Source organism: Thalassophryne amazonica, chromosome 9 (assembly GCF_902500255.1).
Source record: "Thalassophryne amazonica chromosome 9, fThaAma1.1, whole genome shotgun sequence".
NCBI classification, from domain to species: Eukaryota; Metazoa; Chordata; class Actinopteri; order Batrachoidiformes; family Batrachoididae; genus Thalassophryne; species Thalassophryne amazonica.
In genome coordinates this window covers 97,238,632-97,255,074 of record NC_047111.1, presented here as the reverse complement: position 1 = coordinate 97,255,074, position 16,443 = coordinate 97,238,632, and the positions used below count along the sequence as shown (strand labels likewise).

General features: G+C 41.5%; 1 protein-coding gene across 3 annotated transcripts in view; it reads right to left on the bottom strand.

The window, feature by feature from the left end:
• LOC117517694 (RAC-beta serine/threonine-protein kinase-like) overlaps nucleotides 1-16,443 on the bottom strand; it is a 41,394-nt gene that overhangs the window by 6,162 nt on the left and 18,789 nt on the right. For all 3 annotated transcript variants that reach the window (XM_034178816.1, XM_034178817.1, XM_034178818.1), the window contains exons 7-12: nucleotides 15,629-15,694; nucleotides 15,318-15,386; nucleotides 15,097-15,219; nucleotides 14,711-14,839; nucleotides 8,719-8,933; nucleotides 8,553-8,640 (exon numbers count right to left, since the gene is read on the bottom strand). In XM_034178816.1, coding sequence (XP_034034707.1) covers nucleotides 8,553-8,640; nucleotides 8,719-8,933; nucleotides 14,711-14,839; nucleotides 15,097-15,219; nucleotides 15,318-15,386; nucleotides 15,629-15,694 — 690 coding nt within the window. The remainder of the gene's footprint in view (nucleotides 1-8,552; nucleotides 8,641-8,718; nucleotides 8,934-14,710; nucleotides 14,840-15,096; nucleotides 15,220-15,317; nucleotides 15,387-15,628; nucleotides 15,695-16,443) is intronic.

The window sequence follows — 16,443 nt, the reverse complement described above, 5'->3', positions numbered from 1 at the left end:
GATTTATAAAGATGACTGCCTGAAGAGAACATGTAAATTTCTACAGTCATTGATGATATGGGGCTGCATGTCAGGTGAAGGCACTGGGGAGATGGCTGTCATTACATCATCAATAAATGCACAAGTTTACGTTGATATTTTGGACACTTTTCTTATCCCATCAATTGAAAAGATGTTTGGGGATGATGAAATAATTTTTCAAGATGATAAAGCATCTTGCCATAGAGCAAAAACTGTGAAAACATTCCTTGCAAAAAGACACATAGCGTCAATGTCATGGCCTGCAAATAGTCCGGATCTTAATCCAATTGAAAATCTTTGGTGGAAGTTGAAGAAAATGGTCCATGACAAGGCTCCAACCTGCAAAGCTGATCTGGCAACAGCAATCAGAGAAAGTTGGAGCCAGACTGATGACGAGTACTGTTTGTCACTCATTAAGTCCATGCCTCAGAGACTGCAAGCTGTTATAAAAGCCAGAGGTGGTGCAACAAAATACTAGTGATGTGTTGGAGCGTTCTTTTGTTTTTCAAGATTCCATAATTTTTTCCTCAGAACTGAGTGATTCCATATTTTTTCCCTCTGCTTGGTCTAAAAAGTAACCGTTACTGACTGCCACAATTTTTTTTCTCCTGATTTCTTCAAGTGTTTCCTAAAGCCAGAAAGTTGCCATTTGAAATGACTTTAGTTTTGTGTCATGTCTGTGATCTGCTTTTTTTTCTACAAAATTAAACAACTGAATGAACATCCTCCGAGGCCGGTGATTCCATAATTTTTGCCAGGGGTTGTATATGAACATTAAGTCACCAATGATCACAATGTTATCTGCAGTAGTTAACAAGTTAGAGATGAATGCACCAAATTCATCTAAGAATTCAGAATATGGGCCAGCAGTCCTATATACAGTGACAAAGTAATACGGCTGATTTTTATTCTTCTGACCTTGGCAATGTGTAATATCCTGAGCAGAGTGGAAAATCAGATGCTTAAACGAGTTATATTTGTGACCCCCAAAAGCTAATAAGTTAAACCTAGATTTATAAATAAGAGCAACACCCCCGCCTTGCTTCGCATCATGAGGGACATGACTAAATGTATATGCTGGTGGGCAGGCCTCATTTAAGGGGAGGACAGCTGTAGGTTTAAGCCAGGTTTCACATAACCCAAACATATCCAAGTGATGATCAATAATTAGATCATTAATCAACAATGATTTTGAGGACAGTGATCTTATGTTAATGAGACCCAGACTAAGGACCTCAGTGGGGTTGACAGTTGAACTGTTTGGATTTAGGGGTGGATAACAGAGTAGCATATACAAAATGCCTAGAAGAAGGTTTAGGTTTGAGACATTACACGTGTGTTGTAGGTAGCAGACACAAAATCTTTGCTATTGCTGGAACAACCACTGGGCCATCCACAATTTTAACATCATCCAATGTAGTAATGGGTATTAAGTTTGCAAAGCATATCCCTCTATGATTTTTATGGACATGTCTACGGAAGCAGGCCACAGTCTCAACTTGTTGAATTTCCCTCTCTGGCAGATAAACTGCACTATCACCATAGTGGATTTTCTGCACTAATTTCCCCGCTAAGCTAATGGATTCCACAACCAACATTTGTCATAAGCCTTGCAGGGTCTCTAATCACCTGCTCTGTGTGTCCTGCTGTAAATTCCTAATGTTAACTTAAGTACAGAATTTAAAATGTGTTCAGAAAAAAAAGAACAAATTTTGAATAACAAAATATTTTTAAAGTGTCTCCAAGTTACTGAAAGCCACCACCAACAACAGCAAAAATGCAAAACTGTCCTGGAGGCCTTGTGTCACCTGCTGCAGAAACATGTGTACTCCAACACCTATCTTTGAGTGGGAAATTTTTTCATGCAGCCATGTCATAATTAATATGAATGTATAAACTTCCCTCTCAACTCAAGAGCCACTGTAGTTCCATGATGTGCATGATTCTATCTATATCAAACCGATGATTTTGCTATGAAATCCTTGAAAAAGTGGTTTCACAGCAGCTTGTAGACAACCTTAGTGAGAATAACCTCTTTGAGCCACTACAGAGTACATTTAGAATGCACTACTCCAAGGAGAAAGCGCTTAGTAAAGCGGTAAATGGCCTTCAGCTTGCAATGGATTCGGACACCCACTGTGAGATCTTAGCCCTGCGTTTGAAATGGTGGGTCATCGTACACTATTGGACAGGCTTCAGAATCACTTTGGTTCTGCTGGGACTGTTCTTGAGTGGCTGACATCCTACTTAACCAGCTGCTCTTACTTGTGTCATGTACAATAAAGTCACCTCAAATCTTGTTCCCATGAAATACAGGGTTCCACAAGGGTCCTTATTAAGCCCCCCCTTTTTTTCTCTCCCTCTATATAGCACTCCTTGGGCAGATACCACAATGCTATGGGCTTACTTTATATTGTTACACTAATGATACTCGCACTTATCAAGACATGGGAATGCCTTGCTTCACTGAAAAGCTGGATGTCAAGCAATTTTGTTCTTTTAAATTCAGACAACACTGAAATGATAGTCCATGGTCTTGTGATACATAGACATCAGTTTGAACAAGTGTTAATTTTATCAAAGGAAATGAGACAAAATATCTTGGTCAACGACCCATTTTTTTCCATGATGAAAACGAAATGAGAATGATACTACATTAATGTTCTAAAATGCTAACTAAGATGAAATTAACAATGCATTATTGTTGACAAAAAAAAACGAGAGTAAAATATTTTACAATAAAAACTTATTATCGTCTACACGTTTTCGTCGACATGTTTTTCTTCTCAACTACATTTTCGTCAACAAGGTCTTATGCTTTGAAAAGGTTTCCAAAATATGTTGCAGATGTCGTCCTCACGCAAAATCATAAAGGCTGGACGCAACATAAAATGTACCGTAGGCGCATTTGAGAATGTGCAGGATATCCCGCACATTCAAAATGTTCAAAAATCATTTTTTAAAATAATGTCTCTATTTTATTTAATTCTGCTTCAGTAAAGGCCAATTCACCTTATTCAGCCCCGCCCACTTTTACAACAGAGGCATTTCCGTTTTGTCTTAGGACAATGGAAGATATTACATGGGTAGAAACAAAAACCTTTTTGAAAAGCTCAAAGGGATCGACTCTGGCTCACCCACAGGTCATAACAGGGTAAAGATCCAGGGGTGTGTGTTTTTATCTCCATAAAATAAAAAGAACAGACATTGGGACGTTTGGGTGGATTTTTCAAATTCAGCACCTTTTATCCAGCACCGGAGATTCTAGTCTTTTCAATGGAGGAGGGAACAAGTTAAATGCTGGAACACAGCACTCAGATCTCTCCTTTCCATGTTCAAAACATCATTCTGAAAGCAATAGTTTCCTCTTTTTGCAGTTATTCCATGCCCCCAAGTGAATAATGATTTTCGGCCAGTGGCTCTAACCTCTAATGTAATGAAAGCACTGGAGAAACTGTTCATTCAGGAGCCACACTTGGATCAGTATCAGTTTGCGTACAAAAGGAAGCGGAGTACGAGTGATGCTATTTTAACTATAATGAACTTGGTTTTAAAGCATCTTGAGAGTTCCTCTGCATATGCCAAATTAGTTTTTACTGATTTTAGTTCTGCTTTTAACTGTATCCGGTCACATATCCTTCTTCAAAAAATGATTCGGCTGAATGTGAACCCTTTTTTAATTAAGTGGTATTCTTTTTTAACAAACAGGTCACAACAGGTGAAGGTCAATTCTGTCTGCTCTGATACTGCATTAAGTAGCACTGGTGCCCCTTAGGGCTGTGTTAGTTCACCTTTTTTTATTTACACTGAATACCAATGACTGCATCAGCTATCAGCCAAACCAGTACGTTGTTAAATTTTCAGATGACACTGTAATAGTCTGCTAAACACTAGTACTAATTCAAGTTGTCACAAATCTGGAGTGGACAGGTTTGTGAACTGGTGTGATGTCCATCAATTGCAGATTAATACTAATAAAACAGTGGAGATGTTGCTGGACCCTCGGGCTGTTGGAGACCGTAGTGTGGTCACCATACATGGACATAACATTGAACAGGTGGATTCGTATAAATATCTGGGGGTTTACATCGATAACAACTTAAGCTGGCACATGCAAGTGTCAAGCATTTGTGCCCGAATCCATCAGCGCATGCACTTTCTTCGTCGACTCTGACTCTTTGGTGTATGTAGGAATATTATGCTGATTTTCTACAGAGCAACGATTGAATCCATGTTACGGTATGGTATTACTAGTTGGTTTTGTAATTTAACGGTTAAATCAAAAACTCAAATATTAAATCTGATTAAGATAGCCGGCAAAATCATGGGTATGGTGGTACCTGTAACTCCCCAAGAGTTGTTTGAACAGGCAGTTCTCAGATGTGCTGACAATATTTTAACAGATGCATCTCATGTACTGCACTCAATATACTTTACTTAACTCAGGAAGAAGGTACAGGGTTCCTCTTTGTAAATATAATCGATATAAACATTCATTTATTCCATTATCAGTGAAGCTCATAAATCAGCAGATAGTTCAGGGAAGATAGCATAAGGGTATGTACTGCAGAATTTGTACAAAGATGTTAATAATGTTGTGTATTTATATTTTATCCTTTGACTTACTGTGTTGTTGTTTTTAATGTATAGGTGCTATGAACTGGATGTGTTGTTGTGTAGCAGACCCTGTCCAAGGCAAATTTCTCCTTAGGGAGACAAATAAAGACACTTTGACTTTGACTTATTGTGGCACCCACGAACTGAACAATTAATGCTGCTCATGTTCGGGCACATGTAGCGTACTATGTTCCCACTTAGATAATCATTAGAAGCAGTGACAAACCGGAAGCTGTTTGACAAAATGGAGCCGCCCACCCTGACTTTGTGAATAAGGTGAATAGAGTGGACACCAGCCTCCAGAAAGTTAGCTGACATTTTTCTTACAAACCAGGAAGCTACAAGCCAAAAAGACAACAGCACTAATTACATTACACATCATGCAACTACTCAAAACAAATAAATGTGCTGCAGAGTAAATTTAACACACAAGAATCACAAACATTCAATGAAAAAAAAAATTAGTTTACATTTACACTGCCTTATGGTGTTAAAAGTATCTGATCGGCTCTCTGACACTCAGATTAAAGAGACTGTTTGCAGATTTTTGCACACAGCAACAAATGCTACATCCATCCAATATCAATTTGTTACCTGAGGCCATCAAATATGGCCACTGGGTATTGTAAAGACTTTACATCCATCCGTCTGTGCTCAGCATAACTCCAGTCCCATGATTGCCAGAGGCTTCAAATTTACAGGAAACTTTCTTGGGACACAGACCTTAGACAAGCTCAAAGATGGCTAACTTTGACCTATTTTAAGAGCTATCTGAAGAGGTTAAAATGTTACATTCTTTTTCGACCTTTTCAGTTTGTTTTTGAGTGGCGGGGGTGAGAATCAATGATAGTAGAGCTGCACCATGATGTCAGTGGCTGGTCTCTCCAACACTGCTTTGTTTTGTGTGCTTATATACATGCTTCTCATGTACAGTAGTGTTCAGAATAATAGTAGTGCAATGTGACTAAAAAGATTAATCCAGGTTTTGAGTATATTTCTTATTGTTACATGGGAAACAAGGTACCAGTAGATTCTCACAAATCCAACAAGACCAAGCATTCATGATATGCACACTCTTAAGGCTATGAAATTGGGCTATTAGTAAAAACAAAGTAGAAAAGGGGGTGTTCACAATAACAGTAGTGTGGCATTCAGTCAGTGAGTTCATCAATTTTGTGGAACAAACAGGTGTGAATCAGGTGTCCCCTATTTAAGGACGAAGCCAGCACCTGTTGAACATGCTTTTCTCTTTGAAAGCCCGAGGAAAATGGGACATTCAAGACACTGTTCAGAAGAACTGCATAGTTTGATTTCAAAGCTGATTGGGGAGGGGAAAACGTATACGCAGGTGCAAAAAATTATAGGCTGTTCATCTACAATGATCTCCAATGCTTTAAAATGGACAAAAAAAAAAAAAAAAAACAGACGCGTGGAAGAAAACGGAAAACAACCATCAAAATGGATAGAAGAATAACCAGAATGGCAAAGGGTCACCCATTGATCAGCTTCAGGATGATCAAAGACAGTCTGGAGTTACCTGTAAGTGCTGTGACAGTTAGAAGACGCCTGTGTGAAGCTAATTTATTTACAAGAATCCCCTGCAAAGTCCCTCTGTTAAATAAAAGACATGCAGAAGAGGTTACAATTTGCCAAAGAACACATCAACTGGCCTAAAGAGAAATGGAGGAATATTTTGTGGACTGATGAGAGTAAAATTGTTCTTTTTGGGTCCACGGGCCGCAGACAGTTTGTGAGACAATCCCCAACCTCCGAATTCAAACCACAGTTCACAGTGAAGACAGTGAAGCATGGTGGTGCAAGCATCATGATGTGGGCATGTTTCTCCTACTATGGTGCTGGGCCTATATATCGCATACCAGGTATCATGGATCAGTTTGGATATGTCAAAATACTTGAAGAGGTCATGTTGCCTTATGCTGAAGAGGACATGCCCTTGAAATGGGTGTTTTAACAAGACAATGACCCCAAGCACACTAGTAAACGAGCAAAATCTTGGTTCCAAACCAACAAAATTAATGCCTTGCAGATGTGAAGAAATCATGAAACACTGTGGTTATACAACTAAATACTAGTTTAGTGATTCACAGGATTGCTAAAAAAGCAGTCTGAACATAATAGTTTTGAGTTTGTAGCATCAACAGCAGATGCTACTATTATTGTGAACACCCCCTTTTCTAATTTTATTTTATTTTTTTTACTAATAGCCCAATTTCATAGCCTTAAGAGTGTGTACGAGGTCTGTCAATAAAGTAACGGTCCTTTTTATTTTTTTTAAAAAACTATATGGATTTCATTCATATGTTTTTACGTCAGACATGCTTGAACCCTCGTGCGCATGCGTGAGTTTTTCCACGCCTGTCAGTGACGTCATTCACCTGTGAGCACACCTTGGAAAGGAGTGGTCCCGCCCCCTCGTCGGATTTTCATTGTCTGGAAATGGCGGCATAAAAAGGACTTTTTTTCCATCAGAATTTTTTCAGAAGCTGAGACTGGCACCTGGAAACCATTCGAAAAATTTATCTGGCTTTCGGTGAAAATTTTACAGGCTTCACAGAGAATAAGGTCTGTTAGTACAGCTTTAAGGACCCCTTTAAGGACCCCTTTAAGGACGCTCGGCGCGCCACGCTCCGAGCTGCGACGACGCGGCACAAGCCACCGGACCATTTCTAAACGGACGGCTCTGTGGATACGAGACCGTCGTGTGCTCTTTCTCTGGTTATCACAAGAGCTGGACATCAGCCATTTTCCGGCAGATTTCACTTTTAACAAGATATGTTGTCATAGAAAGCCGCGCGTAGGCTTCGCGCGTCACGACCGATTCGCTTTGGAAGCGAGACAAAGGAACACCTCCGTCTCGGCATGTCAGAGGACAAGTTGGACATGTCTATCTCAGCTTTCAATGCTTACCAGTCCAGTAAGCTGGACAGTAAGGGTCAGGGAAGAACGTCGCCCGATGTCGATGTCGCCGCTGATCTGAGCATGCAGAGCTGTATCTCACATTCATTGCAGCTTACTTTTGGATGTTGAAACCAGGATCTGCTGGTTCACCCCACACTTCGGTGCTTGGATCAGCGGCTTCCTCCCCTCACAGCTCTGGTTTGTGCTGGTAGGGTATTAGCTGTGTGTCTGCCAGCCTCGCTGCTTCTCCACCTTGATCTCCGCCGTCATTTTCCTCATCAAATTCTCCGATATCACCATCATCTTGGTCACTATTTGAGCTATCCGAGCTACTGCTAAGATCATCAGGATCTTATGTCTATGTCGACTTCCATGTCGAGATCGATCTCATTGTCCGACAATTCGGCAGTCATTTTCAAGCATTCGAATTTAGAAATAGCTAGTATTGCATTCACTCAACGCGCAGGATCGGACTGAAGGCAGTAGCATTCTGTCTTCTCTCTTACATCACGGCAATGTCCCGGATGTACAAACAGTTTTCGTGGAGGGCCAAATTTTAGCTGCAAATTTGTCATTTTTAAATGAAGATTTCTAAGCTGAATTACAAATTTGTGCTTGCAGATTTACTTTATTGCATTCATAAGGGTCTTATACATATCAACTACTTCTTTCTGAGATCTGACCACATTTATTTCAAAGCAGGTCTACTTTAAGAGTATTTTCAATTTGTTACATCAAACTGTGCAATTTGGTGGCTAATGGAAGCGACACCACCGCTTGGCCCTGCTGAGATCATTTCTTGAATAGGACATACTTGTTTTAATTTCATATCTCAGACATCAGTCGCAGCTGGCTTTCAAAAAGCAGCACAGTTACATTTCATACATATGACTAGTGTCAGTGTATTTTCAGTGGGAACAGTGTGTCTCCTGTACTATTTCCTGTGGAAAAGGAAGTATCAATTTCACATATAGTCTAACAATGCTGCACTTTACCTTCTTCTGTACCACATCCTGCCAGTTGATGGTAACAAAGAATTTGTGACTCATGACTTCTTTGGCATCATTAGGACCTCCACCTAACCTGTCAATCCAAAGCAAATCATATAAGAATAACGTAGATATATCCAACACAAGCAAAGGGGACACGCAATCTAAATACCTCTGTTTGGGATCCTTCTTGAGCAAGCCAGCCAGCAGGGATTTGGCTTCTGGCGACAGGTTCCTGGGGAAGCGGATCTCCTCCATGAGGATGAGCTCAAATAAACGCTCATGGTCCTGGTTGTAGAAAGGCAGGCGGCCACACATCATCTCATACATGACCACACCCAGACCCCACCAGTCCACAGACCGCCCATAGTCATTATCTTCTAGGACCTGCGGAAGAACAGAGGATAGACTATTGCATCAACATTTCATGAACATTATCTCAACTGTGGCAAGTAAACCACATCAGCAACGATGATAAAAACAGAATCAACAAATTGATTAAAAAAAAAACTGGCTCTGTGACTGGCATCAGGGCCCCTTCACACATAACATGAAGTTGCGCGAATCAGGCCAAATGGGCGAAACCTGGAAAATTCCAGCTGCAGTTGGGAGTGACAAACAGTCGGACAGCCGTGTACAGATGCTGTATGATCCCGTGGTTTCGTGTACGCTTGTGTGCACACGCACGAACACAGTGCAACCATGTGAGAGGCATGATACAACATCGCGCTCACACAGCATGCTGTACAAATGTTCATAAATCGAAGAAAATGTGTAAGGACAAAATAATGAGAGCTCACAGAACATCATAAAAACAATGAATGTACTGTTTAAATGTAAGACAATTGTGTCACTGGTAATGATGTTTAATTGACGTTCGATGACTTGGTGACAGCGTCTGTGTTGGAATTGAGGATGGATGGATTTCTTTTTGTCTGTTAAAATATTTAATTCCTGTTATAAAGAGCAGAGAATACAATAATTATTGTCCTGTTCCTTTTGTTCATGAACCATGCACATGGAAGTAAACAAGGACTTAATGAAATGATGCACTCACATCATGTACACATCAGCACACGGAGGATCCATGCATCCAGGTGTCTCTGGCATGTTGAAGGACACTGCGTCATGTGGACTATAACCCACATGGTGGACGTGACAGCTGCCTCGCCAGCTGGCCGTTCAAATCATCAGACAGATATTTTCAAATGGGGCAGCCTGGCTGATGATGTCTGAAGCGCAGCTAAATGCGTTTGAAAGGTGATATGTGTTGTCATCTTTCCCCATGCCATGAGAGCCTGCCGCCACATGTGCATCACGGTGGCTGGTAGAGGGCTGTAGGTTCTACATGGGATGATGTGTTCTTCAGCTGTGAGTTGCGATGACACAGCGGCCAGGTACAACATGATGACATGGCCCCTGTCTGGAGCAGTAAAGCGCTCACATGAATGGGCTCATGATTTTCCCCTCTTCAGAATGTGGGGCAAATAAGCTGCCCACACTGGTACACGCATGGCTTGTCAGTCTGTCATTCAGGCTGTCACATGACGGCCAGAGACTGTGTGGACATTGTGATCACGTGTCACGGGAGGTACAGAGGGCTGGTGAGCTGTTTTTATTTTTCCCCATGTCAGGAGAGCCTGCCGGCACATGTGCATCGGGGTGGCATGTTAAGAGGTGATGTTCCTCATGAAACAATATGTGTTCTCCACCTTTGAGTTGGGATGACACAGTGGTCAGGTGCAACATGATGATCATCTTGGTCAACGCGTGTGTGATAATCTGACGGCTTGGGTGCTCCCACGTGCACTGTAGAGCATGACACGGGAGTGGATTTTCACTCCCGTCCCATCCCGTTCCCAGAAAAAAAATCCCATCCTGTCCCAATCCTGGACTGGAGTAAAAAAAAAAAAAAAATCTCATCCCATCCCACTCCTGTAAAGATGACTCCCAATCCCATCCCGCTCCCACTCAAAATCAGTCCCACTCCCATCCCACTCCCGTATGTCTCGCGCCGTGATGATCAATCAGGGACTGAATATGTAGTGACGTGGAGATGTCTGGAGTTTGACTGAAGATGTGAACATGTCCTGTATCTGGTAGCAGCCTGTGAGCAGGACTTATGTCTCTTTTGTCCTTTATTTCACAATTAAGACAGAGTTTTTGGAGCGAGCAGCAGCACCACAGCAAGCAGCGGAGTTTCTTTCTCTTATTATTTTACGTGCGCGCACGAGCGAATCGTCTGTGGAGAATATTTTATTAATTAACTACACAGATGTATAATAAAGCAAATGGTGACTGGTTTCTAAACACAATTATGACAGTTTTTTTGGGAAAGAGCGAGGAGCAGCCCTGCAGCAAGCAGTGGAGTTTCTTTTTTTTTACGTGCGCGCGTGAGCGAATCGTCTGTGGAGAATATTTTATTAATTAACTACACAGATGTATAATAAAACAAATGGTGACTGGTTTCTAAACACAATTATGACAGTTTTTTTTGGTGGAAGAGCGAGCAGCAGCAAGCAGCAGAGTTTTTTTTTTTTTTTAATTGTTTACATGTGCGCGCGTAAACGGGACAGTTGGTCCTCAAGTTGGGTCCTGCAGAGGCGGAAAAACAGCTGAAAGCAGCCGTCATCCAGACTCAGCTCCTGGAGCAAATAATGATACTCTCTGTATTGGGAGCTTTCCACAACAACTTGCTCCGTGTGATCAAGGTCCGTCATGTTAACTTGACTGACAACCGGAGCCGGCGAGCGGAATGGAAGCTCCTCCTATTTGATGACGCTCCGGGGCGAATTTTCACAGCAAAAGCAGAGCAACACACCGGGCGAAGGAGGCGCGTCTGTCGCCATGCGACCCCCGCAAATTTGTAGCATCTGATCACGCCCGGTGTGAACGCGTTTTGGTTGTTTTAAATAGATGAAAATCATCATCTATTTTTGGCATTCCCGATCCTGCCCGCTCCCGTTCATTTTTATTCCCGTCCCATCCCAATCACGGGATTGATAAAATTTTGGCTCCAATCCCACGGGAATCACGTGACCCACGGGAATTCACGAAAAATGTCATTCTCTAGCCCAGGGGTGGCCAAGGTCGGTCCTCAAGAGCCACATTCCTGACACTCTTAGTTGTCTCCCTGCTCCAACACACCTGAATCCAATGAAAGACTCGTTAGCAGACTTTTAATGAGCCTTTCATTGAATTCAGGTGTGTTGGAGCAGGGAGACAACTGAGTGTCAGGAATGTGGCTCTCGAGGACCGAACTTGGCCACCCCTGCTCTAGTGCACTGGCATCATCTGATCGCCGCGGTGGGCACACCTGGGCCGTGATCATCAGCGATCACCTGTCACGTGACATGGCTGTCCGGGCGTATGGTGCGCTGGCCGCGGGACGCCACGTCATATGGGATCTATATGGGATTCATATGGGAGGACATTTTTGTGAGCTGACGGTGGGAGCTGTCACCGGGATGTACAGTACAGGCTGCTGCGTGGGTGGTGTCCGTGACACCCGGCGCTGTGACACGCAGCTGGAACATTTGGGTTTTTATTTTTATCTCTGTTGTGGTGGGGTGGTCACACTGCTGGCCGGTGATTCCACCTCCAGCGGGACATGCTGGATATGCCATGATGGGTGTTCTACAGCTGTCAGCTGTTCCATCATGGACATGACAGCCGCCCAGATGTGCCATTCAAGCTTTTGCCACCTCGGCCACATCTCGACAATGTTGGATCGCGGTTTTGGGGGGAGGGGGGGCACACACTCTCATGGCATTCCTGTTGCAGGGGGGAGCATGACACACTCACACGCCATTTGTGTTGCTCGGGGTCAGACACAACACACTGACCGCCGTTTGAGCTGTCACCACCTCGACTGCACCTCCATAGTGGCCTTCTGGGCACAAAATTCGTGCTGGCGGCATGAATAAGCCCACATTTTGTAATTGCACCATGACTGCTATTGGAAGTTCGTGGGTAGCACCTCGATTCTGGTCGAGCATGCTTCAAATGGCCACTTGACCGCCATTCGCCCTCATTCAGCTGCTGGTGTGAAGGCTAGCTCGTTCATGACATTCGGCCAGAGTTCAATGTGGCCGATCATTTTGCGCAGCTCCCAGACCGTGGTCCGAATGGTCCGACCTGCATACGGCATGCAGTACGAATGTTGTGACCACAGTCAGATAGCAGTACAACCTCATCTTGATGCCGTTTGATTTGGTTTTCATCACGAGTGCGACACGAATGTGGAGTGCATGTGCTGTGGCCGAATGGTTGTGCCGACTGCTGTACGAGGCATTTGAGTGTGGCTCCGATTTTTGACGAGCTCCATTCCAATCCTCTGTGTGCTAATCGGCCTCATTCGTGTTATGTATGAAGGGGCCTTTAATCTGGACTCACTTGAAGTCATTATAGAAAAAAGAATGAGGACCACATTGAATACTGTTTTGCTCTTTGAAAGCCAACCTTTTCACAATGTCTTTAGCAGCCTTAAAAAGCTCTTTCAGTCAGCGGCACCTGATGCCTCACTGTTTTACTCAAAGTTTCAGGAGGTCTTTTTCCCCCAGCAGAAGTCAGCTTTTTAATTAACACTTTTAGTTTTTGCTGCTCCACTGAAATTTATCATGCTTTTATTCTATGTATGTATTTTATTGTGTTGCCTGGTTTGTCTATGTATTAACTGTATGGTGGCAATTAAGTTTCCCCTTGGAGGTTAATAAAGTTTTTCTAATCTCATCTAACTTTGAACTCATAAATTACACTGAAGACGAAAGTGTTTTTGTCAAAATTTCTCTTCGTTGTGTGTGATTCTGACACAAGAGTCTTGAGTTGTTTAATAAACTTTCACTGGGGTCAATGTTGAAATCAAACTCTGGTCTGCTGTCCAGTAGCATGCTCAATTTGCTTACTTTTACTAAAATACAAACAATGAAAAATGTCAACATAGCTAAACCTACAGATGAGCACGCATAAGCAAATGATTAACCATTTATTCTGTAAGAGAACTCTAGAAACCATTTACACATTTTGTCCAAAATATAGGCATTTTAATCTGTGTGTAAAATTTAATCAGTTTCCCATAGTATACCACAAAATTTAACTTTGGCCTTGAAGTATTTAAAGCAGTTCTAAAACAGGTTAAAGTAACTTAATGCTTTTTATTTTATACTTTCCTAATTTATGCTTGGTGTAACACAAGGCAAAAACCAGTTAATCTCAAGACAGAAAAGAATAAATCTGAGCAAACGGAACAAGTTAAAAACAAGAAAGTTTCTTGACAAGACAAAAGCGTTGTGTTAACAAATCACACTTGCCAATCACAAAATGGGTGCCTTGAAAAAACAGGTCAAGCTCATGACAAAAGGCAGGTGGGTGTGTAAAATGTAATACTTATAATGACAGAAGTGAATATGCATGTCATGATTTATGGCGAAAGGTCTCAAAATAATATCTGAGGCTTTGAAATGAGACAAGTAATATTTGAAAATAACGTGCAAGTATGCACATCTGTGTGCAAGTACATCACACTGGAATATACACATTCAGAATGAAGTATACTGAAAATAGATAATCAATCTAGAACATTAAAATTTTGGAGCTGTTCTTTCAATCTATTTTGTCAATAATATTGCCTGCTGTTGCATGTCCACAGAAACTGTGCTGTGTGACCTCCAGCAGTAATCAGATAATGTGCTTTGCACTTTTGGATCAGGCTCCAATGAGCAGGCAAATGAAACTTCAGGTCACAAAGCTTTTTGATGAACCAACTTGCTGGAAGTCTCGGCATTCACACCACATGACACTTTAATGAGGCCACCACTCTGGCAGCTTTCTCTTTTGTTGCCAATGGAAACATTGAAGCAGATGCACTCTTCCTTGCTGGCATTCCCTTCGAAAATGAACCAACACTAGGCATGGATGTTCATATTGCCACCAATACACAGTGCATGATGTACGCACAGCACTGTTTAATTGCAAGGTGTTAATCTAACCCAACCTGGAAAGGATTACTTTCAGGTCTGATAGTACACCAAAATTTCATGACCCATCAGCCAACTGCACTAGCAACTTTACTTGTCTAATCAGAATTTTTACTAGTCCTAGACAATCAGACATGCGTTAATGTTAACTCTGGTATGTGTAATGGTCAGTGCTTTTTTTTTTTTTACCTCAGGTGCCAGGTACTCAGGTGTTCCACAGAAGGTTTTCATGGTGGCATCAGGAGTGATGCCCTCCTTACACAAACCAAAATCTGTGATTTTAATGTGGCCATCCTTGTCCAGCATCAGATTTTCCAGCTGAGTGCAAATATGACACACAAAATAAGTATAGTCCCAACGATCATGGCTAGGATGATTTATATACATTTTAAATATATTCATTAAATAATATAAATGAAAGCTAATCAATTCATTTAAGATAAAAACTTATGCAGTTTTGAAGATAGAACATTATTAATCCAACATTAAATTCTTGTAGCAAGAAATAACACCACCACCAATATGAATCATTACCACAAATGCCAAATAAACACAAAAAGGAAGTGCATATGCACCTTTAGATCACGGTAAACAACGTCACGTGAATGGAGATACTCAAGTGCTGAAACAATCTCAGCCCCATAGAAGCGTGCCCGGTCTTCTGTGAACACTCTTTCCCTTGACAGGTGGAAGAATAGCTGAAAGACGCGAGAGCAAATCGCCATGTGTGAGTGTGACAAGTCTCAAGAGACCACAAGACATTTATGCACCCATGTGTCACATGTGCAAGATGTACCTCACCACCGTTGGCGTACTCCATCACAAAACACAGCCGATCGTGGGTTTGGAAAGCGTATTTCAGGGTCTGAAGCAAAAACCACATTCATCACAAAAGCATAATAACAAGGAACAGTGAAGGATTAAATTCTTTCTGTACTCTGTAACACAACTTCAGAGAAAGTTTCCTATCCATTTTTGCAAACACCTGCCCAGTGGAGAAGCAATGAAAGCTTCTGGTCCAATCAGTGAATTGTTTAAATTATAGAATAAGTCCATACATGACAAATAATTAGTCATATAAGGCACAAATAGATTCATGGTACTCACCGTGAGGAAGGGATGTCTCGTGTTCTGTAGCACTCGGCTTTCTGTAACTGTGTGAGCCACCTCATCCTGCAAACACACACTACTTTCAGAAACACTGATCATCAAGAAGGTACTTGAGTGAAAGACGGGAATTTTTTTTCATTCTAAAGACAGAACATAACCCACTTGCCATGCCGAGTGCCACATCAAAACTTCACAAGATGTAATTAGTATAACCTCATACCTGATCCTGCTAAATCTGCAATATTTACCAGCGATATGATACATATAGCGATACATGACGCTACAATGCGATACAATTCACCCGTTCCTGATTCGATGCGATTTGATATGTATTTGATGGCGATTCAATTCCATACAATGCGATGCAATACGATTAATGATTGGTATTGATAAGGTTTTATCGATATCGATGCCATTATCGATTTTGCTTATCAATCTGATTAGCAGTTCCCTTATCAATACCTCTTGTGAATTTTCTGTGTATTAAAAAGTAGACTTTACAGGTTTTCTACAACATTTTGAGTCTTAAAGTAAATAAGTATGAAATTGTTCACTGGATCCTTGATCTCTGGACATAAATAGAAATAAACAAAATCTGTAGTTTTTGTCAAAAGCATTTCCTTTCAGATATTAATGACACAAATGTAACTCCATAGACTCTGAGCTGCACGTCAGGATGTAATTCAAAAGAAATGGAGGAAGTCTCATTTTGGGAGAGAAAAAAAAAATGGTTTTGGTCAGTTGTAGTTTGTTTGTATTATAACGTTTGGAAAGAGGTGTCATTTGATTTAAAACAGTAATTTGCTCTGAAA